The sequence below is a fragment of the Anabas testudineus genome, chromosome 19, assembly GCF_900324465.2.
Source record: "Anabas testudineus chromosome 19, fAnaTes1.2, whole genome shotgun sequence".
Lineage (NCBI taxonomy): Eukaryota > Metazoa > Chordata > Actinopteri > Anabantiformes > Anabantidae > Anabas > Anabas testudineus.
In genome coordinates this window covers 14,129,134-14,156,085 of record NC_046628.1, presented here as the reverse complement: position 1 = coordinate 14,156,085, position 26,952 = coordinate 14,129,134, and the positions used below count along the sequence as shown (strand labels likewise).

The window sequence follows — 26,952 nt, the reverse complement described above, 5'->3', positions numbered from 1 at the left end:
CACAGTGGTTTGGGTTTGTAGTCTTTACTTGGTGAAAATCTATCTACTACGGCGCCCTCTTGTGGCCGTACAGTTACTGCACACATCTAAGTTTTTCAGCGATCCCACATAAATCTCTCCCAAAAGCAGATTAGCTTTGTTAAAGGTGCTTACACACGGCGCGCAGGCAGAGACAATGCCATGAATGTCAATTACACTGCAGTTATCTAGAGATACGATTCAATCTGATATCCCACTGTTTACACTCGAGCTGAGTCAACAATAAGAATGGATTATTCCCAGGAATTCCTGGAGGGGAGGCGAATCTGAAAATGGTGAATTCAAAGAGCAGCGGGAGGACATGTGAGTGTATATGAATGGCATTGGTTTGTGTGCTCGCTTAGATGTCTTTGTGTTTATGTACACATCTATGTGAATGCATTGCAGATGTATATAAATATATAAATATACATGACTCAAGTCATTCCTCATATTTATTCCCTCATGTTTCCCTACAGATAAATATGAAAACCTACCATAACGTATCCCCATTCCAAAGTGCAATATAGTTCACATAAATCCTAGCTGAAGTCAAATCAGCGCAAACTGGAGTGTGGAGAGAGGCATAATATTAAAAAGATATAATCACTCCCATGGGCACACTAAGCAATTTTTTTCCCACCAAGATTGCTTAAATGCAGGTGTATTCATCCCTAATCAAATGCAGATTATATGGGTTGCAGCGAAATTACCACCTCTAAATCATTTGCACGACTGATTATTCAGGTGCTTTTTAGCTGGATCATTAAGGTACAGCACACAGGCGTTTTCTTTACACATATACAAAGGGATTAATCACCATTCTGGGGACTATAACTGCTGCTCTGAAGCCTGCTATCAATTTAAAAGCCTGTCATTTTTCAGGTTTCGCAGATGTCCGGGCTTTGAATGCTGCTCTAGTAATTGATGCGGGCATTGTATTTCTATTCTACACAATTTTGCAAATATGAAATCATTAAACACTGCAATTGTCCATAGTGCTCACTTGGGAGCTGTTATTTTGTGGAGGTCGGGCTGCTTCATGCCTAGCCGTGTTTTTTTAGGTCGTGTTCAACTACTGGGGTTCTGGATTGCTTGGTAACTGACCTGGTGGGACACCAGAGGATATGGTGGAGGAGGACAGCTGCCCCTGGCCCTTGGAGGTCATCCCTGCCACTTCGATGGTGTAGGTGGTGAGAGCAGTGAGTCCAGTTACCCTGTACTCTAAGGTTACATTTGGGAGGTAGTGGGTAACTCGGGTGTTTGTTCGGTTGTACTCCTCCCACGAAATGCGATAACCTGAAGAGCAGCAGAGATGGGTTAGCAGCGGCAGACAGAGATTCCTCTCAGGGAAAATTCGACAGCAGTTTAACTACAATAGCGGCTCAGCTCGCAGGCTACGGGGCGAGCTAACAGAAATATTAAATTAACTTAATCAAAAATTGAATATAGCAAATTAAATCAGCCTGTGATTATACTTCCCCACACACACACACATTCTCCACCCACTCCCATCCACACACACACGCACGCTTACCCTCTCAAAGTTAATGCAATTTACTCATTGGCCAGCAGCTCTTTTCATGTGATTGCATAAGGCATTAGGTAGCATTTCTTGCCAAATCAATAATTTCACATGGCATGTCAGTGTTTGTCTCCTGGGAATGTGCAACACATTAATTGCTTTTGAAAGACACTTCACAATATGCTGCTACATCTCCACCTTAGTAAACAGTTGAATATTAATGTCACCAGTGAGTATTTGTACTTTACTTGAGGTTTTGCAGAAGGAAGTCAGAACATCACGTAAACGGCTACAGAATGAACAGTGGCTCATGGAAAGACCTTTATTTAGGATCATTTGCACAGTATTCTTACTGACTAGTGAGGTGAAATACTTACTAAACAATATCTATGACATTCATTCAGGTTGATACCTAAAGAAAAATGTGCAGTTGTTGCACAGTATATGTAACTACACCAAATTACAAACACACTGTCTTCTGACAAACAACTACTAGAGAGACTTATGAGAAATAAAATGTCTCCAAAAGCCAAAGTTCTCAGTTTTGTCTGACAGTTATGTTCAGGTACTCTACCATCAGCAGTAAAAGTGGTTTTAATGGCGTCCCTGGGGAGGCATGACTTTGTTTGTTGTGTAATCTGGATCAGACAGAAAACTGTGTGTTTTATATTTATTGCTCATTACATAGCAGAATGATGTTTGCACTATGTTCTGTTGGTAAAATGCCCTTTGTTTCCTTACTGTGCAGAACTTAGGAGAGTAGATAGTGCTCTGTGTTTTCAATAAGCTGACAATGATCTGCATGATTCAAATAAAATAAACAGTAAAGTAGTAAAGTAGCACTTCAAGAGCTACGTGTGCTGCACTCACTGGAAACGACTCTGGACTTATTATCATCGTTTTCTCTGCTACATTTTGGGAGAGAAGCGATCGTACCTGTAAGAACTCCATTCTTCTCGCTGGGCTCACTCCAGCTCACTTTGAGTGAGGTGTCGAGGATCTCGGTGAAACTCAGGTGACCCACGGGACCGGGCGCTGGACAGAAACAAGTGAGAGTAATGACCAAATCATCAGCTTTCCTTACAGTCTGATCAGGCCTGCGTTTGCATGTTTATAAGTGTTCATAGCGAAATCAGTAAAAAGAGGTAATTGCTGAATAAAAAAACTATTTGATGACAAGTTGAGGAAAATTGGAGTTTTCAAAGCTTAACCAATAATCTCTAATGGAACTAAGTCCCAATTATGATGATCCTGTCTGGGTGCAGAACATACTTATTCATTAGCAGTTCTCTACAACTTTGTTCTGCATGAATAATATATTTTGCCCAAAGGATGTGATACTATGAGATGTTTGTGTCCCCATGCTACCAGACAGAGAAAAGTCTCTTACTGTCCTCATGTGTCCTTAGTGCTTTAGGCAGGCTGCGGGGGCCGTCTCCGGGCGTAGTGAAACACAGCACAGAGGTGTAATAATCAGTGAACTTCTTCAGACCTGTCACATATCCCACATGAACGCTGTCCTGGAAGTTCGGTGGCGCTGTTACCATAGTAACCTCCTTGTCCCTGCCAGGCTCCCAGGCCAGCAGCTAAAACAGACAAACAAACAAAAGATTTAAAAAGAGCCAGAAAATTAATGGTAAAATTAACCAGTCAAAAAAAAAAAAAAAGCAGCAGCTAATCGTAAAATTTATTGTCCCAAAAGTAAGAGCGGTGTCTCTTTCCGGAAGTCCTGAGCCACTCTGAGGAGTTATCTGGCATCAGAGCTCAGCCAGATATATTTAGAAAGATGCCCTGAAGAGGTTTTGACTGGGAGAAAAATAGCTGAATAGCTCCACTAAGACTGGAAGAGGAAGAGAGCGGGAGAAGGCTCGAGAGATGCACGATTGCATCCCATCATGCATTTTGATTGCAGACGATATAGCATTTACAAATGGGACCTGGATTTAACAATTAGGTGCTTAGGTAATGAGTCCCAGTGGCATTACTGGTGCGTTCATTTCCAGCTAGCAGGGTGTTGAAGAAGCTTCCAGGGAAGTAAAGAGTTGGCATGAGGATGTCAGATGGATCGATGCCTGGCTGTCTTGCCATTCTCTCTTCTTTCCTATCCCATAAATTCTTCCTTTGCCCACATTTCTAACACCTTTCACACTCCCTGTTTCCCCTCTCCTCGCTGCTGCTTAAGTCTCTCCCCGGAGAAGTATCGGGTATTTAAAATTCAAATTGAGTTTGTACAGTGACCCTTCCACCCAGCTGAGTGAGGCCTGTGGAGCGCCACTGAACAGAGAAACAAAAAGAAAGAGACAAAACCAAAACGAAACCCAATGACATAATAAAGCCTCAACTGATTCAACAAAGAACTACCTTATGGATATGGCTTTAAACTGTGGGCTACATTTATTTCAGTGGAGTATACACAAGAGACATAGAGAAGGACTACTTTTAAGAGCCCATGACAAAATAATGAAGCCATTCATCATTAGGTGCACACAGCTTTACAATAAAACATATGATAAATGGTTAGTAAGACAAATAAAATGACCTCTGACTGACAAACGAGTGAACCAAGTCCATTGTTCATAATGGCACCAAATATCTTTTGCCCCTTGGCTTTTCTCTCTCACTTGCTACAGAGAATGTGCGATACTACAAGTGCAGCTCTGACAGTTCTGTCAATGGATGTGATGACCGGTGGTGATGGCACTACAGCACTTACTGACCTTGTAGCCCTGGTTGATGCCGTTGATGAACTGAGGGTTAGGGGCTGTCCACGTGAAACGGATAGCTGTCGAGTTGACCGCGTCAGCCTGCACGTTGCCTGGGGAGATGGTCGGTACTGGGATGGACGATGAGGGGACGAAGAGGAGCAATAGAGAAGAAGTAAATGAAGAAGAACAAATGAGTGGAGGCAAAAATGTGAAATGCATTTTATGGGTCTCTGATGAGATGTGAGCTCACCTCCCTGCAGCGTCCACTCAGTGACTTTATGGCTGAAGATGCCCAGACCTGCCCCATTGTAGGCAGCCACCTCGATCTCATAGTTAGTCCAGATGATGAGGTCCTCCAGCAGCAGGTTGGTCACATCTGGGCTGGAAATGTTCTTGATTTGGTAGTCCACAGGCAGACCAGTGAGACGGTACCTTCAAAGAGTTGAACACACAGCACAGGAATTAGAGATGATGGACTTCGACAGATAAAGGTTAATGTGTTTGTACACCGACTTTGACATATTCAGTGGTTCACTGACACAGACACAGCTCAGTGCTGCTACTACTTGGCTGTTTGAGTCAAAACCTGCAGCATCCAAGGCTCCCTGCTAGAGGGAGACAAAGCACTAGCAAACAAGTAATTAAAAACCACAGACAGCACTAACTGTCTGGAAAACACCTGCTGTTTCATTTGTATGCAATGAATAAAGAAGTCTGACAGAAAACCAAACTAATTATATGTTTACAGGATTTACAGTCAGTGTGGCACACTGCTGACTCTGCTTATTAAAGCAGATAAAGTTTTTGAAGTCAAATCAGTGCTTAAATCTTAGTTTTCTCTCACACTAAATTATTTTATATTATAATATATTTTTGATTTAATCTCAGCAGCTTACTGTTACCAGGATAATGGACTAAAAATGATGGGAAACAAAGAAGTAGATGTGCAGGGTTGGGTGGGTTCAATAGTTTGTAAAGGGGTACAGAAGTACAAGGCTCCAGAGTACATTAAACATTATATCCAACTCATTAAAATCACATATTAAAAATGACATGGATCTTACCGGATAGTGTAGCCCCTGAGGATGCCGTTCTGGTGGCTTTCTGGCGGCGGCTGCCACTGGATCATGATGGACTGGTTGGTCCGACCACTGGCAATGACATTCTGAGGAGGAGCACTGGGGGGCTCCTCTGGGAGAGAGACACTGCAGAGCACACATGAGCACACATGAACACGCATGCAGAGATATAAAGAGAGAGGGCAAAGTCAAAATAGGATTTAAAAAAAAAGAAAAAACTCCTTTGTTGAAGCCTCTGATGATTCTCTATGCGATTCGCCCCCCAAAATATGTGTGGTGCCCATTCTCATTACCACCTCTGAGAAAGTCATTGGATGCTTGGGCTATTCTGCCACATAAACACTTATATTTACCCTGACAAAACAGCCTGACTGCCTGGGGAGAAGATGGGAGTGAAATTGGTGGTGGCAACTTAGTACCAAATGGTGTCACGGAGCGTTTGGAGCCAGTCCCCCGCAACACACAGACGGAGCCCCCGTGGATCTCCTCTGGTGAGGGAGCTGGCAGCGTGAGGCGGCATGACAGACTGGTGGAGGGACGAGGGGGGAGAAACAAGTGCTTGAAGTTGTGTGAGGCCACGGAAAGGCCAAACCTGATCTCGCCTCAAACCTAAATCCCTCCTGTGGCTTTTACAATGTGAGAGTGTTTGGGTGAGTGAATGTGTGTTTACATGCGTTTGTGCCGTGTTTGTGTGCGAGTATCAGCTTTGGTTGGCTTACGCACATATATCCCTCTTCACTGACTCTTGACTGAAAGGATCAGTCAGACCGGTTGTCTAGGAAACGCAGTTCATAAGTGCTACGTGCTATTTGCTAACAGCTGCAAAGTTCTGTTCCAGGTGATTGTGAAGTTTTCATATGTGATCCTGCTACTTTCTCTCACTGTAGCTGGAAGTGAAACAGCGTTCTACTGCAGGTCCTTGGAACAGTACAGCTCAAAGATCCCTGTTCTGTACATGCATTGTTGATGTGCAATAGCCAGAATAGATGAATGTATGCAGATGGTAATTCCTATGACCTCTCTGTCTGATATCCATCTTTAGCTCACCGGTCTGTCTCCTTGCTGAATTGCCCCTTCCCCACATCATTAACGGCACAGAGGCGGAACTGATAGGAGCGCGCTGGGATCAAGCCGTTGACCGTCACTGCTGTGGACTCTGGCTCAATGTTGGCCAGCAGGATGGCCCAAGGAGCATCTAGAACAAAGAAAATCAAGTTTTCCACCTTGTTCTACAAGTGCACGCATCTCGTTCTGCATCTTGTTCATTGCTATGCTAACCGGTCACCTTAACATCCCTTTAAACGTAACATCTTTGCAAAGAAGGAGTCTCACATTTCTAGTAATTTCACTAACATTCAGAAGGGATATTCACTTTCATGCCTGCAATCATTTTGTCACAGCAGCGCACATTTTAAAATTCAATTTCATAAAAAAAAGTAGTCATGCTGAGGAAAAAAAGAAGCAAAAGAAACAGAATAGTTAGAGCATAACGTGCTGCAGATTACAAGTGCACCGCTGCACAGCGCTTATTATGTGTAAATTCCAGAGACAGACTGTGGTGTAGCTTACATGTTTAACTTTAAATTAAAAGCAATAATGAACATCCTTTTTTTACTCTTTATGATCACGCTGCAGAACTTTTTTCGAGCTCCTGGCCGTCTTTGCTGTAAACTCAAAAGTCTTTGGGAAATAAACATTGGCATCATAGAAGTTTGGCTGCATGGAAAAGTAAACAAGAACATGAAACGTCTTCTTCACTTATTGCTGCAATGTTGATCTCAAAAGCAGAGTTCCCTCTTTCCACCCTACGCAACATCTTATAAATTATTTATAAATCTTAAAGTTGTGCAAACTGACACAAAGGGTACAAAGCACAGATGGAAGGATGTGACCACTGAATGCATGACTGGGTATTACGTGACTTACTGTTCTCAGAAACCTCCAGTATGTAGCGTATGAGGGGACTGTTTCCATCAAAAGGCTTGGCCCACGCCAGGTCGATAGCTCTTTTTTCAGATGTGCTCAGCACGGCTGTAGGGTTCTCTGGAGCATGGGGCAGCTGCCTGCAGGGAACAGTGGGACAACTTCGATAAATAAAAGAACCTCTCTTATGACAGCAAATCCTCTGTGGGGCCAGAGAGCTACCGAGCATTTTGTTCTTCTCTGAATGCCTCTTGAAGTAAAGCTGAATGTTTTATAACTGAAAGATCAGTTAGACAGGTGATGAAATGTGGTGAGACAAGACAGCAAAGACGGTTTCTTGTCAACATGGACACACTGGCAAACAAAACGAGATAGACATCACCTGAGGGGGGAAATAGATTGAAACGCTTAAGGAGACAGATAGGGAGAAAATGCACAGACAAAGACCTGAATAAATGAGACCAAAGCTGCGGATCATTAATTCATTCAGTCATAAATTCAGATAAGCACAGACAGATTGATAGATAAACCTTATAGCAGTGAATGGATATAGGCAGTAATTCAGTCAAAAGAAAGTCAGCCAACGAGACGGCCGATAGGGAGAGAAAGGAAGACAAAAACAATCAGTCAGTCAGTCAGTTTGGCAAACAGGAAGTTAGATGTCTCATTCATATTCAATTTACCCTTGCTGCAGTGACTCACCGTGTACCAAAGTACAACAGTAGCAGGCAAAGTTTGAGGGAAAGACAAGATTTGAGATGACAAAAACAATACAGAAGTGTTTGTATGACTACGAGTGTGTGTGTGTGTGTGTGTGTGTGTGTGTAGTATCACATAGCAAATGGAGGAGAGGGTCCCCTGGGGCTGGATGTGTGTCAGGTGAGAATGAGGACAGAGGAGGTGAGGAAGAGCAGGTGTCATTTAGGTGGAAATGAGTCAGAGGTGTCAATAAGAAGAGGCAGAACAGTAGTGAAAGTTTGGTAGTGGTAGGTGCACATGTGTGTCTGTTTCCTGCACGTGTGTACATGCATGTGTGTCTGCGTGTGTCCTGCTTCACAGAACATGTTCCTTCCTGCGTGTTTGCACTGGAGAATAGTTGAGAAACATGAGAACGTGAGAAAAAAGGGAAAATAATAAGAAAATAGCAAGCGCGGCAAGTGGGGAAGGTAAAGGAGGTTACCTGACGCGGAGGTGTGCGCTGCGGGAGTCGTTGCCGCCAACAGAGGTGACTCTGCACGTGTACGTGCCTATGTCCCCTGACCAGGTTTGGGAGATATGGAGGGTGCCGTCTGCATCCAGACGGATGCGAGGAATGGACTGGACGTTGATCACAGAGCCATCTTTCTCCCAGACATGCCTGAAATGCAAAGTTATCAGTTGTGATGGTTTTGTTCTTAACGTAATGATCACTGTCATAATCATCATCATTATCACAACCACCAACATCATTAACTGCTGCAACTTCATCTGATCGTTGTAAACATAGACCTTTTTAAGTTGCACAAAGTAGTGGTTGTTATTCACATGATTTTTCTCCATTATGTCCGTTAGTCACAAGACAACATTACTCTCCACTTCCACCATACAGATAAAGAGAAATTTGCACTCAAGCAGCTACATCGGCATTCATGGCAAGAAGTCCGAAGCCTTCCAAAAAGCTCCAATTTACCACAAATCATCAAAAACACTTGTCTTTCGGTCTAACTCAGGGGGAAAGACAGAAACATGTTCAGCTGCCATAATGGACAGAAACATGAGAATAAGAGTCCGGTTGACAAATAGTGAATATCTTTCAAAATGTCAGAAAGCTTTAGAGGCTGAAAAATGCAAGTTAATGTGAACTGACCCAGATTTGCTCTATGCACCATGAAATGAGATTGCAACAAGTCAAACGCTGCAAGATGAAAATTCACTTTGCATTTGTTCTGAATACATCTTTAACCTTTTTAATACAGTCTCAGTGAATGCAACCTTCATAAGAAACTAATAAAAATAAAATTGTGGCTATCGTCGTCGCACCAGCCTCATTCTAAACCTGGATTTCCAAAACCTGGCTTCAAGTATTTCGTTACCACCTGCTGGAATGTGAATACAGACGCACACTTGCATGTCAGCGTCAGATGTGAGGTTAACTCACTTTGACAGTAAAGCAGTAAACAAACCGAGGTTTCTGTTGTCTTTTGTTCCACCGCAATCTGAGAAGAATATGTTATTAGTGAGGCGTTTCATGTTTCTCCCCCGTCTCTTCAAACTCGTCATCAGAGCTGCCCTGCATGCATGTCATAATGGCTGATGGCTGCATATCAAATGCCACGATTGACATTCATCAAAACTGCATTGCTCAAACGCAGCTTCAGATGTTTGAACCCTCTAGTCTGAGCAGAAAAAGGGACAGGTTGGTGTGTTGATCGCTACTGATGTGGGCTACAAGCCTGGAGTTCAGTTAAATGTCTGTTGTGAGAGTTGTGTGTCGCACTGCTTTGTACTGCATTCATACATTTGGTGTGCGGGGCTTTAACAGAGACACACTTTTTAATGACATACATGCATGTCGCTGTGTTGTGTGTGTGTCTACTTTTTTACTGCAAGTCTACACCACAGGTGGAGACACGTGAGCACTGTCTTTGTGTTTCTCTGTATGTATTTGTGTTGTTTATGAATGTTTATGTGCACACATTCAGGTACAAATGTGTGAACCAAACTTCAACAAAAGCGTCCGTGGACTTATTTCTTCCATTCTATTGTAACCCTCTTTTCACAAGCCTTGGAAACACTGCACTGCAAAACCTGCTCGTGTTGCAGAATGTCAATGTAAAGCTTTCGAACAGGGCCTCTAAAACCTCTTGCCTTGATTTCTTTGCACTGACTTCCTATCAACTTTGTCTGCATGGTCAGGCACCCTCATACGTTAGTAAATATCTGTGAGGCCTCGGGTCATCTGATCAGGGCTTGTCGGCTGAATCTTGCTCCCAGCTTAAGACCAAAGGATTCTGCGACTTTGAGGTTATGGCTCCTATAGTGTAGTCTTATTAAACCTTCTTTTTTCTGACAAAACTGGAAAGAGATCATTAAACTGCCAGTAGAAGAATAAAACAATAGTTATAACTTTTTTCATGTGTGCCATTGACCTCCATTGTTTAAAATTATTAAAAACGCATCGGTGTGGTCAGTCAGTACTCCCTCCTGCTGCCCTAAATACTCACTAGTGCACCAAATGTGTATTTATACACAGCTGAATATAGTACCCAACAAATGCAATGTCAATATTTGCTTAAGTAACACTTGCTAAATGTCTTATCCAGCTGTTTTTGGGGAATTACTATGTTAGAAATTAAACCACGATTGAAAGAGAGAAAAACACTTTGTCGATTTTAGAATTTCATCAGGTGACAACAACATCGTCATTATCGTTTAAGGAGCGTCAGACTTCCTGTGTTTGTGAATCCATACCTGACAGTTACACTGGGGTCATGTGTGACTCCACATGCCATGATGGCTTTAGTTCCTTTGATGACACTCTGGTCTTGAGGGGGGGTGGTAATCCGCGTGCGAGCTTTGGAGAAAAAAGGATCACAGCGAGAGATGAGATGAGGAAAATAACAAAGAGAACACAGTCAACAAAATGTTCTTCCCGAGAAGAACAATAGCAGAAAAAAATCCAAATTGGAGAAAACTCATTTCTGTTGAAATGACATGCTGCGTTTTTTTATTTTTTATTTTGTTCCTTGATGGCTTTTTGCAGAAAACACCTCAGTGAGACATTCAAAGATGCACAGAAGTTCGCTTTTGTATATGAAAGATGTGAGTGCAGCTTTATTATTGTAAGTCATGACCTTGTTTCCCAACCTCTGCTAAACAGAGATGCCTCTAAATAACTCCTCCACTGTAAGTTTCCTTTTTTTGCCACACAAGAATGAATGCGAAAGATTTCACGGGCATTTAGAAGATATAACATCAGCCGTGTGTGTGAAAGGCCTTGACTATCTAATCCCTGCACTCACCCCAGACCACGAGGTCAGCGGATGCCTCGTCTATGCCTCTGGAGTTGCTTGCCATGCAAGTGTAGGTCCCAGCATCTGAGATGTGTGAGGGGGAGATGAGCAGGCTGCCTGACTCGAGTAGGGTGAACCTGGGCAGTTGGACTGAGCCACTGGCCAACACGCGCTCACCTTAGATGAAACAGAGGGAGGAGAAAAAATGAAGCGTTGGAGGACAAAAAAAAGAGAGAGGAAAGTGGTTCATGAGGAAACAACAAGGACAGTGTTTTCCTGATCTGCTATTGGGATGCAAACATGAAAAGCCTGGCGCTGAGTAAATCCTAGTAAAGGAATCCAATCAGGCTTTATTTGTTAAGCCACGGCAAACTATGGTCCCCTGTGTAACAGATAACAGACATTGTAATCCCTAAGTGTGTGTGTGTGCGTGCAGGTCCAAGTGCATGTGTGTGTAAAAGAGAGACCTTTCTGCCAGGTGATAGCTGGTCTCGGAGCTCCAGAGGTCTCGCAGTGCAGGATGACTGACATGCCGTCGATCACAGTGCTGTCGGAGGGTCCGGCTGTGATATTTGGAGCAATGCCTGAGGGGAGACAAACACACAAACACACAGAATAAAGGAAGAGCTCGATACAGTAACGAGGGAAGGTAAGAGGGTTAGAGAGGTGGGAGACTAACTGTCTGTGGCAAAACCCCACTTCAAACGTATTTCTTGTAAGCGCCTGCCTGCTGCATCTCAGTGTTTAGCTGATGCTTTGTTCCACTAATTCTTCACGGATTGACACAGCCTTCACCTTGAAGCCACAACTGGCTGCTGCTTGCCTTTTTTTGTGGCTAGTGTATAGGGAGAGGAAAAAGGAAAATGACTGAGGGAGAAGCAGAGACAGAAATAAAAGGCAATATGTAGATAATTAAACTCTCCAGTTGTGATATGCAATAAATCAGTGCTTTTATATAGGGTGATTTATCTCTCCCCAGAGAAGAGGAGGAACAGGGAGTTACAGGAGCAGAGTCGATCTCAGGACATGCTGAGTATAACAGAATGCGAAGTGGGGACAATAATATGTTGAGGAAAAGGGAGGTGAGAAGATGAGATCAGGAAGGAGGTGGAGAAGAAGAGGAGACAGCATCAGAGAGAGAGAAAGAGAGCGATGGGCATGGAGGGAGCGAGCCGGCTCGAGGGAATATCATGAATTCTGATAACGCGGTGCAGCGATGAGTGAAGGCAGCAGGAACTGAGACAAAGTGAAGAAAATTAGATGTCAGAAACTTGCCAAACAGATGCATGGGGAGAGTAAAATTACCCATGATTTTTACATTTCAGTCGCAGCACAAGCTCAGTAAGAAAGAAAAAACAAAAAGAGTCATTCAGGTGAAATTAGAATTGGGCACCAAACATTGTGTTAAGGTTGAGTGTTAATGTTAACGTAATCAGTGTAGGCGTAATTGGAAGTTTTATATAAAACAATTAGTCCATACATAATGCAAATACATTTCATGTAACCCTGAAAAGCTAAATAATACATCTTGTTTTCACAATAAACAATAACTTTATGTAAAAGAATTTTTCTGCCAGATTCATTTATTCAATTAGTGCAGCTTGATATCTGTACTGATGAGCTCTGAGTCTCACCTTTTGCAACATTATCACCCGACTGCAACACATAAAACGCTACTGTCACGGAGTCAAGTGTCAATTAGAAAAATGTACAGTCGTCTTATCTGTTGTCTAGGTAACAAAGAAGGAAGAAAATGCTATTAGCACAGCAAATACTAACAGCATAGTTTGACATGGTGCCTCCATCCAATCATAAGATACTGCTTTCTGGATCAACGGGATGTTAGTACTGCCACAACAGGACCTATTCCTCATGTTTCTGATTAAATATGACACCTGTGCTACTGCTGCTTAAAGCTACAATAAGCAATGTAAAGCTACAGCAAGTAGCTTGTCTCTTTACATTAAAGAGGCTTATTTTATAATCAATCAGAACAATTCTCGTTATTTCTGCTTAATTAATACGCTTTGGAGCCTGAAGCGCGGAGCAGAGCACGGCGGAGTGTAGCACATCATAACAGAGCAGAGAGAGCGGAGAGCTTAAGTTGCATATTGTAGTTTTACCCTGGAGCAAACACAAGACTTGAGATCAATCCATTCTGCTTAAAACACTTTGGAGCATATTTATCTTAGATATGTAAAACTTTAGTCAAGCAAAGTTACATCCTGTATCTTTTATATCCATAGACATATTCCATTTCCAGGACTAAATGACCTCTACTCTTCTTCCTGCTTTCAGAATCTATCCTCCTCTCTTCGGTTTTTGTAACGTAATTACACTAATACTGATTTTCAACTAAACACATTGTGATGTAATCGCAGGAATTATGCTAAATCATTTCCAGAAGAGCAGTTAGGACTCACTGGTGACAGCCAGGTATGTGTTGGTCTGAACCTCTCCTGCCAAATTCCTGGCAAAGCACTGGAACATCCCGGTGTCATCCGGCAGAAGGCCATTGACTTGCAGGCTGCCTCCCACCAGCACCCTGTACCTGGGCATCTTTACTGGGTCAATGGGCAAAGCATCCTTGTACCACACAATGTCTGGCTGAGGCACTCCTGCAGCAGGTGAATGAGAGTGGGTTTTAATGACACTAAATCTGTTTCTTCATTTTTAAACACAAAATGAATTCAGTTCAAACGTGTTTTAATTATTGTTCAACATTTCTGACAGGGATGACTCACTGGGCTCTGACATCCTTGTACTAACACAACAGTGCTCACCTCGTGCCTGACAGGGAATATCCACCACCTTCTCCATCTCAGCAGTTATGTGTTTCTCTGGTTCTTTTATAAACTGTGGTGGCTCTGAGGGAAATGGCGAAAAGGACAGACGGAGGATGAAGTGATAAAACGGCCAACCTGCAGATGTAGTCGCAACAGCTCGCCAAGTATATGAAAAAGACGTAAGTTATATATTCTTAAAAGAATAAGTGACAGCGTGTGTAAAGAATGAGACTGTATTATAAAGCTATTGAACTGTAAATATTCTTTAATTAAAAAGGTATTGATTTCAGGAGAGGCAAACCTCTCATAGCAGAGCTGAAAAGAATGACATTATACAGTCGTTTGACAAAACAAATTGGTATTTATATTCAACAACCATTCTGGTGATGGTTTATGAGGACAGGAAAAGCTCTGTTAGGTATATCATGTGAAAGGTTCACCCCACCTTGTGCTTGGAAACATCACAGCCTTGAAAACATCAAAGCGTTTCAACGGGATGGAATGAATGTGACTAAAGCAATGCTATTAAAAAGTTTCTTGAGGCCAACCATTAGCTTTCCCCATTTTTAAATCAATAGCACTTTCCCCGCAGTGCCTCATGACTTCACAGCTACTGTACCTCTTTCAGATGCTTTACGTGATATATACTGATCTGACCTGCTGGAATTGAATTGCACCTTTTTTGTTTGAATTTACTAAATGAAATGTATTCTCCATATGATCTATGCCGCTAAATGTAACATAACACTGTTTTTAATTAAGGCTGTCATGCAAGTATGAAAACACATACTTCAATTATGCATTATGACTAATCTACTTATTTTCTTTGTGCCTACGGTGAAGTAAACCATTAGGAAAACAAGGTGAAAATAAAAACACGATCAAAATACAAACGTGAGGTGAAGGAATAACAAGACTGCAGTACTTGGACGTGCTCATTTGGATTCTTTAATGCTTTGCTTTTACTGTTACATGCTTTTTGTCTGCAGGGATCACTGTAAAAAAAATAATATAATAACAAATAATACTTGACTGCAGTCTGATTAAACCTATATGGGGTTTCACTTGTGGAAACGCTGCCTTTGTAGGAGAAGAAGAAGGTGTGAATTGGTCCTAATCGAAGTAGTAAAATTGTAATAGGAACACATTGTCACCTATAAATGTGCATGCTTCTAGAACCAGATTACAACATTACTATTCTAAGTGGTAAGTGATGACACAGACCAAGCACAGTCTTACCTAGTACATGCAGATAAGCCCCAGCGCTGACTGAAGGCACGCTGCTGCTGCGGAGAATGGCCTCACACTCGTAGTAGCCGGAATCACTCACAATAGGACTGAGGATGGTGAGTCTGCGGTTGAAGTCGCTCAAACCGCTCATCACCAACACACCGTTCTTACGCCAAGAGAGACTCAGTTTGATAAGAGGTCTACAGAGGGAAAAGCAAGAGTGCCATGTGTTGTGATTCCACTGTGTTTTATTTGTGCATAAAATAATTCTGGTTCTGCAACACTGGTCCAAATTTTATTTCTCTCACAATATGACATGAATCCATCAGAAGTATTGAGAAAAAAACAAAACAAAACAAAAACAGATCTGTCTGTGGGTTGAGATGATGCCAAGTGTTTTGATTCAAACTGACTATTTCATGAATCAAGGGACGTCATTAGAGGAGTACCCTGGTTTGTTACAGCATATTTCAAGACACAAAAAAACACTTGTGTCTACAAAAGAAAGCAAAACAGGAGAAACTAAATTAACTACAATTCTCCTTCAGCGCTCACAGAGAAATGAGTAAATGAGCAACTTGGAAGTTATACAAATTTGGAACATACAGGACATAAATAGTAGTTTAAGTGATTTAAAGGGTCATTCTACCCCCAACCTAGTGAGTTTTGTTTTGTTGCTCAGGTTTTGTGATAAAGGTCTCTGTCCTATTACAAAATGCACTGCAAAGCAATTCTGCAAACAAAAAATATAGAAATTTAATGCCCCCTATGGAATCTCTTGTTCTAGATTATCCTCAGTGGTTTGAGTGAACTGGCCCTTTAAAAGTGGTCTAATCCCCTGCAGCTGTTGCATGTTTACCTGGCGTTGGCTACACACTCCATCGTCACCTCTGAGGTGCCTGTCACCACGCTAGTGTTCCTGGGGGGGATGATAATGGTGGGGGCAATCGGGTCTGCTGGACCGCCCACATCTAAACAGATCATCACACACACACACACACACACACACAGAAACATGTAGAGGTTAAACAGAGAGCAATAGTTTTGATATAGATAGACGTGTGTAACAGAAACTAAATGTGGTCACTGGCACATTCAGTGTAGTTCTCTGGACAGTGGTGTCCCATACATCTCATTTCTACCTAATGCACCGTGTGGGTGCCCGTCAACATGAAATATTGAAAGTGACCAGTGCACTCACTGTATCTGAATTCTGACAGAGAGACGGTCTGAATGGGACGAGACAGTGCACTGACTGTGTATAATAATATGGAGGAACCAGAGACAGATAGAAAAATACTGACTGACCACCACATGGCTGAAGGGGGTGAATAGGCTGCTGTGCATGTGGAGACACACCCGTGTTTGTGTACAACTCATCCTGTGCAAACTAGTTTAAATCTATGCATTTGTGTGTGTGTGTGTGTGATGTGAGCATCGGAGACAGACAGCCCATGGCAGTTAGAGCAGAGTGTGTGTGTGCTGCTTGAGATGTGTCATGTCTGTGATAAACTCACAGTGATCCGTCAATCCCATCATGCCCTGGGAGTGTGCTTGTGGCTACACATGTCAGATGTAGCTAGGGGGGCTGTCATGGCTCAATCTTACTGATCTTGCATCATTAGGTGGTGTACATGGGCCATGTGTGCAGCCATAGACACACACACACACACACACACACACACTACTTAAATAAGGCCAAGGACTGACCAGTGTTTTTATATTGCATATCTGTGATAGTGCATATTTCAAACAGATGCGTTTACATCTATACGACTTGACTGAGCTGTGTAATTAATTCATATGCTGAGAATATCAATATTAATATCACGTCTCTATGTACAGAGACACTTGAATTTAGCTATACTTTATTTACATACAGTAGTTTTGTGATAACACGAACAACACTAGTCTCCTCTGAGTTTTTCCTCTCGGCAAGTCTTAGGCAAGTACAGTTGGAGCCAGAAAAGCTCATGGGAAAAGCAGTGTCAGTGGCACTGGTGCAGGAACAGCTGCTGCAGGAGGTACTGACAGATACATGTGCACGTACAGTAAAAAATGAGCTCTCGCTTAAATACACAGTATTGACTTTCCCAGCAGCACGTATGTCAATGTGTGTAAATGTGGCTCCGCTTTCGTGTGTGCACAGGTGGAGCGTGTGTGGAATCTTCATGTAAATGGATGACCCGATTCCCTGAAAGCTGCCAAGATGAGACCTCCTGCTAGGCTCTCTATCGAACCTGAACCGGCGTGTATATGTGTTTTTGTTCTAGCACTAGTATAATAAACTCTGCCACTGTTCTCCATATGCGCCACAGGCTATTTCTGCTCCCTTGTGTTGTCAACTGTAATATCTTACCCCTACCCTCCTCATTCACTTCCATACTCAACTCCAGTCTACCATGTCATAAGATGCTGTCTGTTATGCAGGTCTCTTATATTTCACTCTGTTGAGCTGGAGCCAACTGCATTGGTTTGATTTGTGTATCTTGTGTTTTTTTGTTGTGGGAGTTAAGGGTGCTGGTGAATATTAAGAACTACTTGGCAGCCGTATAGACTGTCTGTGCCCCTGTAGCTTCACCTTCCTCTGTGTCTTCACACTTCAGTGCAATAAAATGAAATCTGATCTCGAAGTCTGAGCTTCTTACATTTCCCACAGTGGTGGCAGGAGTGCTAACATCCTCTAATTGAGTCAAAGCAGCAATACAACAGTGTAAACTAGTGGTAACACTAACATCTATTGATTATTTCATTTTTAATTTTTACAGTTTCAATGCTATAGCTGGCTGAAGAGGATATTTTAAGGATATTTTAAGAACTGTTAGGTGTAAGTTTCTCATGTACAATATACTCAAGGTCACGTAATAGTAAGTATAGAAGTATAGCTTAGGTTCAGTACCTCCCTCTGAAATGTGGAGGAGTAGAAGTGAGAAGAAAATGCTAATTGGAAACATGACACGTTATATTTAAGTTCGATAAAATGTTAATGCCTTATGAAAAGATCTCACTTTACATCCAGACCTGTCACCATCCTGGCATGATCAGTTGTTTACTGTATGTGTGTGTGTGTGTGTGTGTGTGTGTTTGGTTACTCACTCTCTACTGACAAGGTGACTGGCTGGCTGGTCTTGTTCTCTCCGTTCTTGTCATTCACTGCTTGGACGTAGTAGCGCCCGGCATCTGGTGCCACTGTAGACAGGATAACCAGTGTGTTGTCCAGAGTGATGGCACTGCAGAGGGAACAAGCACGAGACACCGTGAGTGTTGTAAAGGAATTAGGAAAGGAGGAGATGTGGGAATAGACATATATAACTTTTAAGATAAAGATGTTCAGAAAACAATAATAATAATAAGTGGAGCTAAAGAGGTCTGTAGTCTGCTTGTGTGTCCACGCTTTATCGTTTTGCTGAAAAGGGCGTTAAACATTTTAACATTTTAATTACACAGTTCAAGCAGCATTAGGTGCATCGATTTACAATGTGTAAACAATGTGTTGGTGCTGACTGAGCAAGGCGAAAATATTGACATCCTCCCCTGTTCGTACTTCTCCTTATGGTCCATTCTGAAATATGATAGCCCTGCATAATAACCCACAGCTTTTAATTGGCTATTTGTACCCCTCTGCTTCCTGCGGACTGCATCTTGGCAGCCAACCACATTTGGCAGGAAACAATAGTGTCTTCCTTGTCGGCTGCTTTAATTACGCCTGAATAAATAAACACTGGTCCATTTTTCACCAGGTGTCCTATTGTGGCTAATACCTGGTATCTTGTCTCTATCAAGTCCTTCCTCAACATAGCAACCGATGAGCGGGAAATCCTCACCCCACCCCCACATGCCACATCATGTTACAGCCCCCTGACTATGTTTACAATCAATATTTTCCTATTATCTGTGCCTGTTCAACAATCTGGAGGTAGATAGCGGGTTCCAACTGGGTGCATTCCTCCACATACTGTATATCTTTTCCTCCATCTACTGTTCTGTACCACCACCCCTCTTCCCTCCATTCCACAAGATGCTGCATGTGGTCATGTGAAGAAAGGATCTGCTGAAGAAATAAAACAACTATTAAACAAACTGTACAGTGCACATTCAGGAATAAAGTCAAAATTGTGCATGTTTCCTAGTCACTTTAGCAAAACCATAGTCTCTCAGTCACAAAACCGTCGGGAAGCTTGGTGTCTCAGATAAATACTACTGTCAGACAAACAAATCAATATCAATATCTTGACAGTCCCCAGAGATATTGGCAGCACTAAATCTATAATAACAGTGATCTTAGTAATAAAAAACAAATAAAAAACACTGGATCCACATCAAGTAACGGCTTCTTCTAAATAACGCCTGCAATCCTTGCTGCTTGTTGCACACAGGAAACTATGACCTGCGGTGTACATTGAAGCTGTGTTTTTATTTCACAGCCGACCTCGCCTTTCTCTCCTCCTCCAGTCCAACACAATCCATCTCTCTAACCTGCCCTACCTTCAGTGCCTTATCGGAGAAGCAAGACAGCTAAAAAAGTAGATCCAAAAAGGCGAAGGAAGAAAAATATTCAGAAGCACCTACAGAATATTTGTTGGTCGATTGTGCACAGCTCTTCTCAAACCCTCAAATTGTAACTCCAAAGAGTCATGCAGGAAAAGAATTGATGGAGCACATGCTGCATAGGCTGCATATAGCTACCTGTGCTGGTAGCATTTACAGTAAAATGACTTATGAGATCCATCTCCAGAGTGATTGATTTTCAAATATCTGAAAGCGGCCCCCGTCACCGGGCTCATTTGGGATTCCCCGTGCATGCTCAGACTGAAAACAGTCTTCTTAAAGGGGCTGGCAGGCCTCAATAGCTGCAGCTTATGATCTGCGGTAAATATTTAATGCTAGCTCACTGGAGTGGTGACATCCTGGACACACAGTCATGAATTATGGATCCCTTCGGGGATATGGGCAGGACGGAAGTGTCCAAAGCTCTGAATGAATCTTGGGTGACTTCCCAGGACCTTTTTAAAACGGGGACACAATCCAGAGCTTAACGTCTTTACCTGTCGTGTAGGAAACTCTTGAGATTGAATATACAGGCTAGTGCTGCTAAGAGATAGGGGGCAGAGCCTTACAGTGACCTGGAGAAGACAGCCTATTCTATAATAATGTCAAACACTGTGTGAGGTGATATTACAAACTCTCTCTTTTATTCACTGTTTCCTTTTTCTCCAAAGACCACTCACTCGGTAAGTCGAGCCAAGTACCTTCAAAACTAATTTTTGACTAATATTTCACCATTATTCACACAAAGTCTTGATTTCATCAATGTTACAGGGAACGGGAGGAGTTTTTTCCGCCGCTAGTTGATTTTAATGTGCTTCCCTGCTAAGCCTTCTCTGCACTCAGCCTGTAATCAGGGCTGCTGCAGTGGGGGTCACACAAAACTTTGTTCCACAGCGTGTTCAGCAGATCTAACTGCTCCCCGTGAGAGCCAGGCCGCAGGGATCAAAGACCACATGATGCAGGAAGAAATTAAAAGTAAGCCAATTATCCTGAATGGCTTTATATGTATATCAAGGGAGCAAGAAGAGGAAGATAAGAATTTAGTTAAAGTTGGAAATGAAATTGTTTGCTGTTTGACCAGCTTCCTGCGGTAATTTCTGTTTTTAGTATGTTGCCTGTTCTTATCTATCTCATTTCTCTGTCTGAATGCATTTTGGTCATCCTCATTCAACTCTCCTGCCTCTCTGTGGCTTTGCGAGCAGCTGTCTGAGACTCGCTTGTGACAATGGTTTACCACATAGCCAGGATTTATCAAGTCAAAGAGCTGAGAAATTTGGACAAATCAGATATGTGTGAACACGACTCTACCTCTGTCTGCTTTTTATGTTTATTGCTGCACCTTCGAACGCTCTCTCGTTTTATTCAAACCCAATTTCCCTTTCCATTATTATTCTCCAGAAAGCGCTGTGGTGCAGGAGAGAGCCTAGCAGGCTAGACAGCTGCTCACAAACATCTCGGCCAAATGTGCAAAACCCAGTTTTGCTCGCAGTCTCGATTACTTTCTTGTGGATCAATTTCTTAAAGTTTGACGTCGAGGGTGAGTTTTCAGTGACTCCCAGCCGTATGACGTTTTTACCACTCTCATTAATAATCATGATAAGCGTTTACGTTTGATTGAAATAGAGAGATGGACGTTTTAATGTTTCATCTACTGCCAGCAGCTTCCCTTCACTAATGTTCATTAATTGTAATAAATGGCATCATCACAACATTAAATCAACAACAATCGAGTGTTGCTCTCTTTAATTAAGAACACATCCCTGCACTCTGTATTCCGAAACACAAGCTTAAGAGCATATGTTTGTATCTAGTTCAGCTGCTGTCTGTATGCATATGTTATCGTGTTAATCCAGTACTGACACAGTTTGACAGAGCCGGGCCTGTTCTATCACACACAAACACACACTCGAGAGTGTTTTGGCATCTGTCGTGGCTGTCCCTCTCCGCTGGGCCGTGAGGGGCCTAACCTCGCTCCACAGCCTCAGACCTCCATTACATGCAGACAAATGGCCCCGCTCGGCTGATGGGCTCCCCCAGGAGAGACAGAGGGGCTGGCGGGATCAAGCGGCTCACATGGCTGGCCAAGGTATGAGTCAAACTACAGCCAGCAGACAGATGAAGGCAAAACAAAGCTGGAGAGAGAAAGAAGAGTGAGAACGAGCAGCAGGCTGCATGCCCTACTGCTCACTAGACCTGTGATGAAAAAGCCACAGCTCCTGGGGATGGAGAGATGGAGGAGTGAGAGAGATGAGAGGAGGTGAGGGAGTGTTGCTCATGAAAACAGCCACTTGTTTTCTCACCGGGGGCATGAACTAGAGATTGCTGCTTCGCTGTTGCTCATGGTTGGGTGAGTGTTCAGAAAACCAGCCTCAGTGAAGAAATAAAGGATGTCCCAAATACCGTGCGAGGTCAAATTGTGACATCTAAATGAACACAAGGCTGTTTATTATCAGTCTTGATTTGCTGTGTAACCACACAAAGCCAGTGGCAAAGTCATTTTCAAATAAAAATGCCAAATATTTGCTTGTTCCCCTTTCTCAAGTGTGAGGATTAGCTGATTTCTTTCTGTTTTGTATCATTGTAACGCTGACTACCAACACTCAAGATACCAAAAAAAAAGCTTTCTATAGGTCTATTTGGAGAATATAAAGATTTCCTGACTCTGTTTTCAGTCAACAAACAAATGCTTTATTCAGTGACAAATATACAACTGCCTAAATAAAGGATGGTTTCTAATTTAGGACGAGCTCTTTTCTGAGTAAACTCTGACCAAGGTTTCTGCGCCAACTTTTGTTAACTGCTACATTTGTGGAAACATTATTCATCTGCGCTCGAAAGGTATCAACTGAGAAAACGAATTGCCATCAACTGTGAATTACTGGCAACGTTCCCAAGTGATTTAGGGAGAACGCTTCATGTCTCCTACATAATTGTTTACTGGAAATCCAAACAAAAGACACAGAATGAAGTATGTGCTGTTGGAGCTGATCCTCCCTGGTATTTATTTCCTTTTAACCTGCAGTTTGTTCAGTTCATGACACCTCCTCTGCATTTGGTTGTAGGTATTGTAAAGGAAGGGCCTGGCTTTTCACTGGCCCCTCATGAATAATGGGGAATCCATGGCAGACTGACAGCACCTGGGCATCACAGGCAGGAGCCATTAATTGATCAGGAGCCACAGCAGATTACTGCAGTGTGTGTGTGTGTCAGGGATGTCCTCCCACTGACTCCCCAGGTCAGGCTCCTCTGTGTTCTGTCTTTACAGACACCTATACAAGTTTGTTTTCAGTGTAATGCACATAAATCCATGCCCAAGTGTCAATGGGATGTTTCTTGGAGAGAAAACCAGGTAGTGGGCAGCAAGTTGTCAGAGGTGAATTAGTGATAGGACAGACTCCCTCGCTACATTCAGCTGCAGACTCACCTTCTCGCCAGCAACTCTACAATTCCTGGCAAATGTGTTTACTGAAGGAGGCTCTGATTATACACCACATTAAGTCTCCAAAATAACACAACAAATCATGCCAGCTGAATGGCAAAGACCCTGCCAAATGCATTCTCATTCAATAAGGGAAGAATAATGACTGTTAGTGCTAAATAAGTTCTTTTTCTGTTTGCATCCTGCTCTACATCACACAACAAAGATGTTGTGTGATGTAGAGCAGGATGAGGCAACCCACTGAAGTGCAGCCTGATTAATGTCTGCATGCACATTTCCGCACTCAGTCAGAGAAGGACACAGTCTCTTGAACCTAAACAGTGAGAAAGGAGAACACATAGACCGTTATAGAGAAACACTCTAATAAATTAATATGCAAGTTTATGAGTGTACTGCGAGAGACAGTACAGGAGCCTCTGCGTAAGCCAGGAACAACAGCTGCAGAGGCCACATGGCAAAGAGAGAGCAGTCACAGTGCCACAGTGAGAAGCTGCCTTGCCAGGGGAAACTGGCAGAAGGGAAGCAGAAATGCAGCATTCACTAAGTTTCTGTGGGTTTCCTTTACACATCCAAGGCCAGGTTGGTGTGGTGTGTTCGCATACTACTACATGTGAGCTTCTACACACATCCCTGAGCATGAGGAACAGACTCCAACAGTATGTTTAATGCTGGATTGTTTTCCAGGCTGACAAATAACAAATTTGTTAATATCAAAAGTCTAAAACAATCAAATATCATAATATCTAATGGAAAGGAAAGTATATCCTATTGCATATACTGTGGTTTCAACTTACAATCCGATTACCTAAGATGTCTGCACAGGACCTGACACATTTCTTGCAATCGATCAATTGCGTGTCGTCCTGGAGTGATTTCCAAGCTTCTGCCACCTTTCTATTGCAAAGCATGTCATACGACACAATTTGAAGAAGTAACTCCACTCAGCATTTCAACACACTGCAGGTCAAACAAATCAGACTGTGAACGTAAACAAAATTCAACAAGAGGTGTCCAACTGGCTGCAGAGAAAGTGTGAATTTTATTAGCTGTTAGATTGGTTGGAGGTGATTACCACAGCTATTCTGGTTCTGGCTGTTTTTTCCCCTCTCCTCTATTGCTGAGGTGTGATTAAGCAGAGCACAGAGAGAAGCAGCATGACGAACCCCTGGAGAGCCTGCAAATTAAAGTTATGACACCTGAAGCGGGATAGCAGAAGCAGGGGACAATGAGAGGAGATAGAAAAGAAGAGAGGAGAAAGTCCAGAGTGGGAAAGTAAGAGATACTGAAAATGAAAGTGAAAATGTTCACCATGGTTGTAGTCCACGGCATCTTTTTTCATTTGTCTTCCTCTCATCATTGTATTCCACGGTGGAGCACTATGAACACTTGACATGCATAGATTTTGCAGATGGACCATTCAGCCTCACAGTGATAATAACCGTTATGCATAGAAGCCCATGCAGCAAAGTTTAGAAAGACCAAGCAGCTGGAACTGACTCTGGAGAGCACTAATTCTTGGAACAGGCTTTCATCAAGGTAACATTTGTGGTTTGCTGCAGATCTGTCTGTTTGGCACACCCTCAGTCTCCCCCACTAGTGAGACTTTGATGCCTCTACAGAGTCAACGCTAGTGGCATGAATCAAATTCAATTAAATGATTTTCAATAAAAACGTCCGTCTGTTATCAACAGTGCTCATTTGCACACTGTGACCTTGGTAGTGTGCACAGAATTAACATCCTCAGTGCTAGAAGGTAGGAAGCAAGGATAAGGAGAAGCAAAGTAGGCTCAGTGGGTGGCCTATAATGGAGACAAAAGCAGCGAGAGAGAGAATGAAGAGGGAGAGAAGAGGGAGACATCGATAGAGGAAATAAATGAGGCAAAAAGAAAGAGACCAACAGGAACTGAATGAGAGAAATGCGAAGCTAATAAAGAGCTGAGAGGCCGTGGACCCTTCTCACCAACATGTCTGATCATTTATCAAACTTTCTCTCTTCAAATATCAACTTCTGGCTTAATACAAAGACTGAGGTGACCACATGTGGCCACGCTTCACTAGTATTTCACCTTACTTTAACGACCTTTGCACAATCAGACAGAACAAAAGGAAGCGAGCAGCCGACCCACGGCCTTCAGCTTCTATGTCAGTCTGTATCATTGGGATTCTAGGTCAGGGTGTGATTACCGATGATGAGGAGCTGATAAGAAAGACTCACTCTTACCAAGGGCAAGGTCACCTCCCACTGCGACGAAATGCAGATGTGATGAGATGGGGATGAGTGTCATTTTAACACACACTCACACACACACACTCCCAAATAGCTGTGTGCTGTCCCAACACAAAGAGAGGATCGCACAGAGATGTCTGTAAAAAACCCTAAACATCAACTGTGTGAAAGAAAGATTTAATCATTGAGAGGGAAATGCTACTTTACCTGCTACTAAGTGCTGTCAGGGATTGAGCTGCACTGTGGGCATCATTGTTTGACAAATAAGGAGCATGTGTTGAATAAAACAGACAGCTGCATTGATTGTGTCTATCGTGAGTCCATCCATTTTAGGAATGCAAAGACAAATTGGTGGTCTTCTCATTTAATAATATTCATATTGAAAGGTGTGAATAAAATTCCTGTTTACTTTTCTTGTCTCTAAAACTGAAGCATACAGGAACGAAATTCATGCAACTCAAGCTCCCAAACTGGCCACAGCTCCTTTTCGTGGACAACAGAACCGTTCCTCTTACCGAATCCACCTCCCCATTTACACCTTTCCATTTTAAGTGAACAGAATGGGAAAGCAAAACAACAATCCTATTTGAGGTTGTCAGCGGCTCCAGTGCTCACTAGCCCTTGGGCGCTGATGGCCCTGAATGAACACCACTGCTGCCGGTTGGCAAACACTGATAACTAACCTGAGGAAACACCGTCTCCAATTTTGAGACGAAAATGAAGAGAGTCTCAGACGGGGAAAATGCAAACCAGAGAATCAGAGATGAGCTAAGATACAACTTATGTTTTCTTTTGAAATAAAATTGAGGAACTATAGGGCAATTCCATTTCACACAGTGCCAAAACCGCTTTGGTCCCGGCCCTTGTTCTGCAGAGGAAATTCAAACTGCACAAAATGCAGCAAGATGAATGGAAAGTGACAGGTAGGAACGAACACTCAAAGACCTCCGAGAACAAACAAAGCACCAAAGAAAATTCACACAATCAACCACACAAAGTAAAGCAAAAGAAAAGACTCAGGAACAAATACGAGTTGAACAATAAGACTCACATGCGACTGCTGGGTGGAATCTTGCGCCCATCTCTGAACCAGGTGACTTGCGGCTGAGGAAAGCTGCGAATGCGCGGCGCAGGGACGACAGCGCCCTCTCCCTGAGAGACCGACTGGGAGCGTTCGCCCTCCTCAAAACTTCCCATAACTAAAGAGAGAGAGAGAAAAACAAAAACAAACAGGAAAAAAAACAAACAGAGGGGGAAAGTAAGACAAGAAAAGTGTGCACACATTCTCCCGTCCTTCATGAATTTGACTTTTTGTTGCCCACAGAGCTTTTGCCATCTGCTTCCAATTCTGAAACATTACATTGAGCCGCCTTGATGGACAGCGCACTCTTGTTACCATGGTTTCCACAGTACATCAAGAAAGGCTAGAAGAAACCAAGATGTAATGACTCACACAGGGACACAGAGGGGACGCTAAATT

At 42.7% G+C, this 26,952-nt stretch overlaps 1 protein-coding gene across 2 annotated transcripts in view; it reads right to left on the bottom strand.

The window, feature by feature from the left end:
- sdk2b (sidekick cell adhesion molecule 2b) overlaps positions 1-26,952 on the bottom strand; it is a 218,862-nt gene that overhangs the window by 27,191 nt on the left and 164,719 nt on the right. For both annotated transcript variants that reach the window (XM_026352273.1, XM_026352274.1), the window contains exons 4-21: positions 26,524-26,671; positions 18,355-18,488; positions 16,118-16,229; positions 15,268-15,458; positions 14,026-14,109; positions 13,666-13,860; positions 11,710-11,826; positions 11,252-11,419; positions 10,701-10,803; positions 8,431-8,607; positions 7,254-7,390; positions 6,375-6,522; positions 5,313-5,453; positions 4,499-4,680; positions 4,261-4,376; positions 2,934-3,129; positions 2,480-2,578; positions 1,126-1,317 (exon numbers count right to left, since the gene is read on the bottom strand). In XM_026352273.1, coding sequence (XP_026208058.1) covers positions 1,126-1,317; positions 2,480-2,578; positions 2,934-3,129; positions 4,261-4,376; positions 4,499-4,680; positions 5,313-5,453; positions 6,375-6,522; positions 7,254-7,390; positions 8,431-8,607; positions 10,701-10,803; positions 11,252-11,419; positions 11,710-11,826; positions 13,666-13,860; positions 14,026-14,109; positions 15,268-15,458; positions 16,118-16,229; positions 18,355-18,488; positions 26,524-26,671 — 2,640 coding nt within the window. The remainder of the gene's footprint in view (positions 1-1,125; positions 1,318-2,479; positions 2,579-2,933; positions 3,130-4,260; positions 4,377-4,498; positions 4,681-5,312; positions 5,454-6,374; positions 6,523-7,253; positions 7,391-8,430; positions 8,608-10,700; positions 10,804-11,251; positions 11,420-11,709; positions 11,827-13,665; positions 13,861-14,025; positions 14,110-15,267; positions 15,459-16,117; positions 16,230-18,354; positions 18,489-26,523; positions 26,672-26,952) is intronic.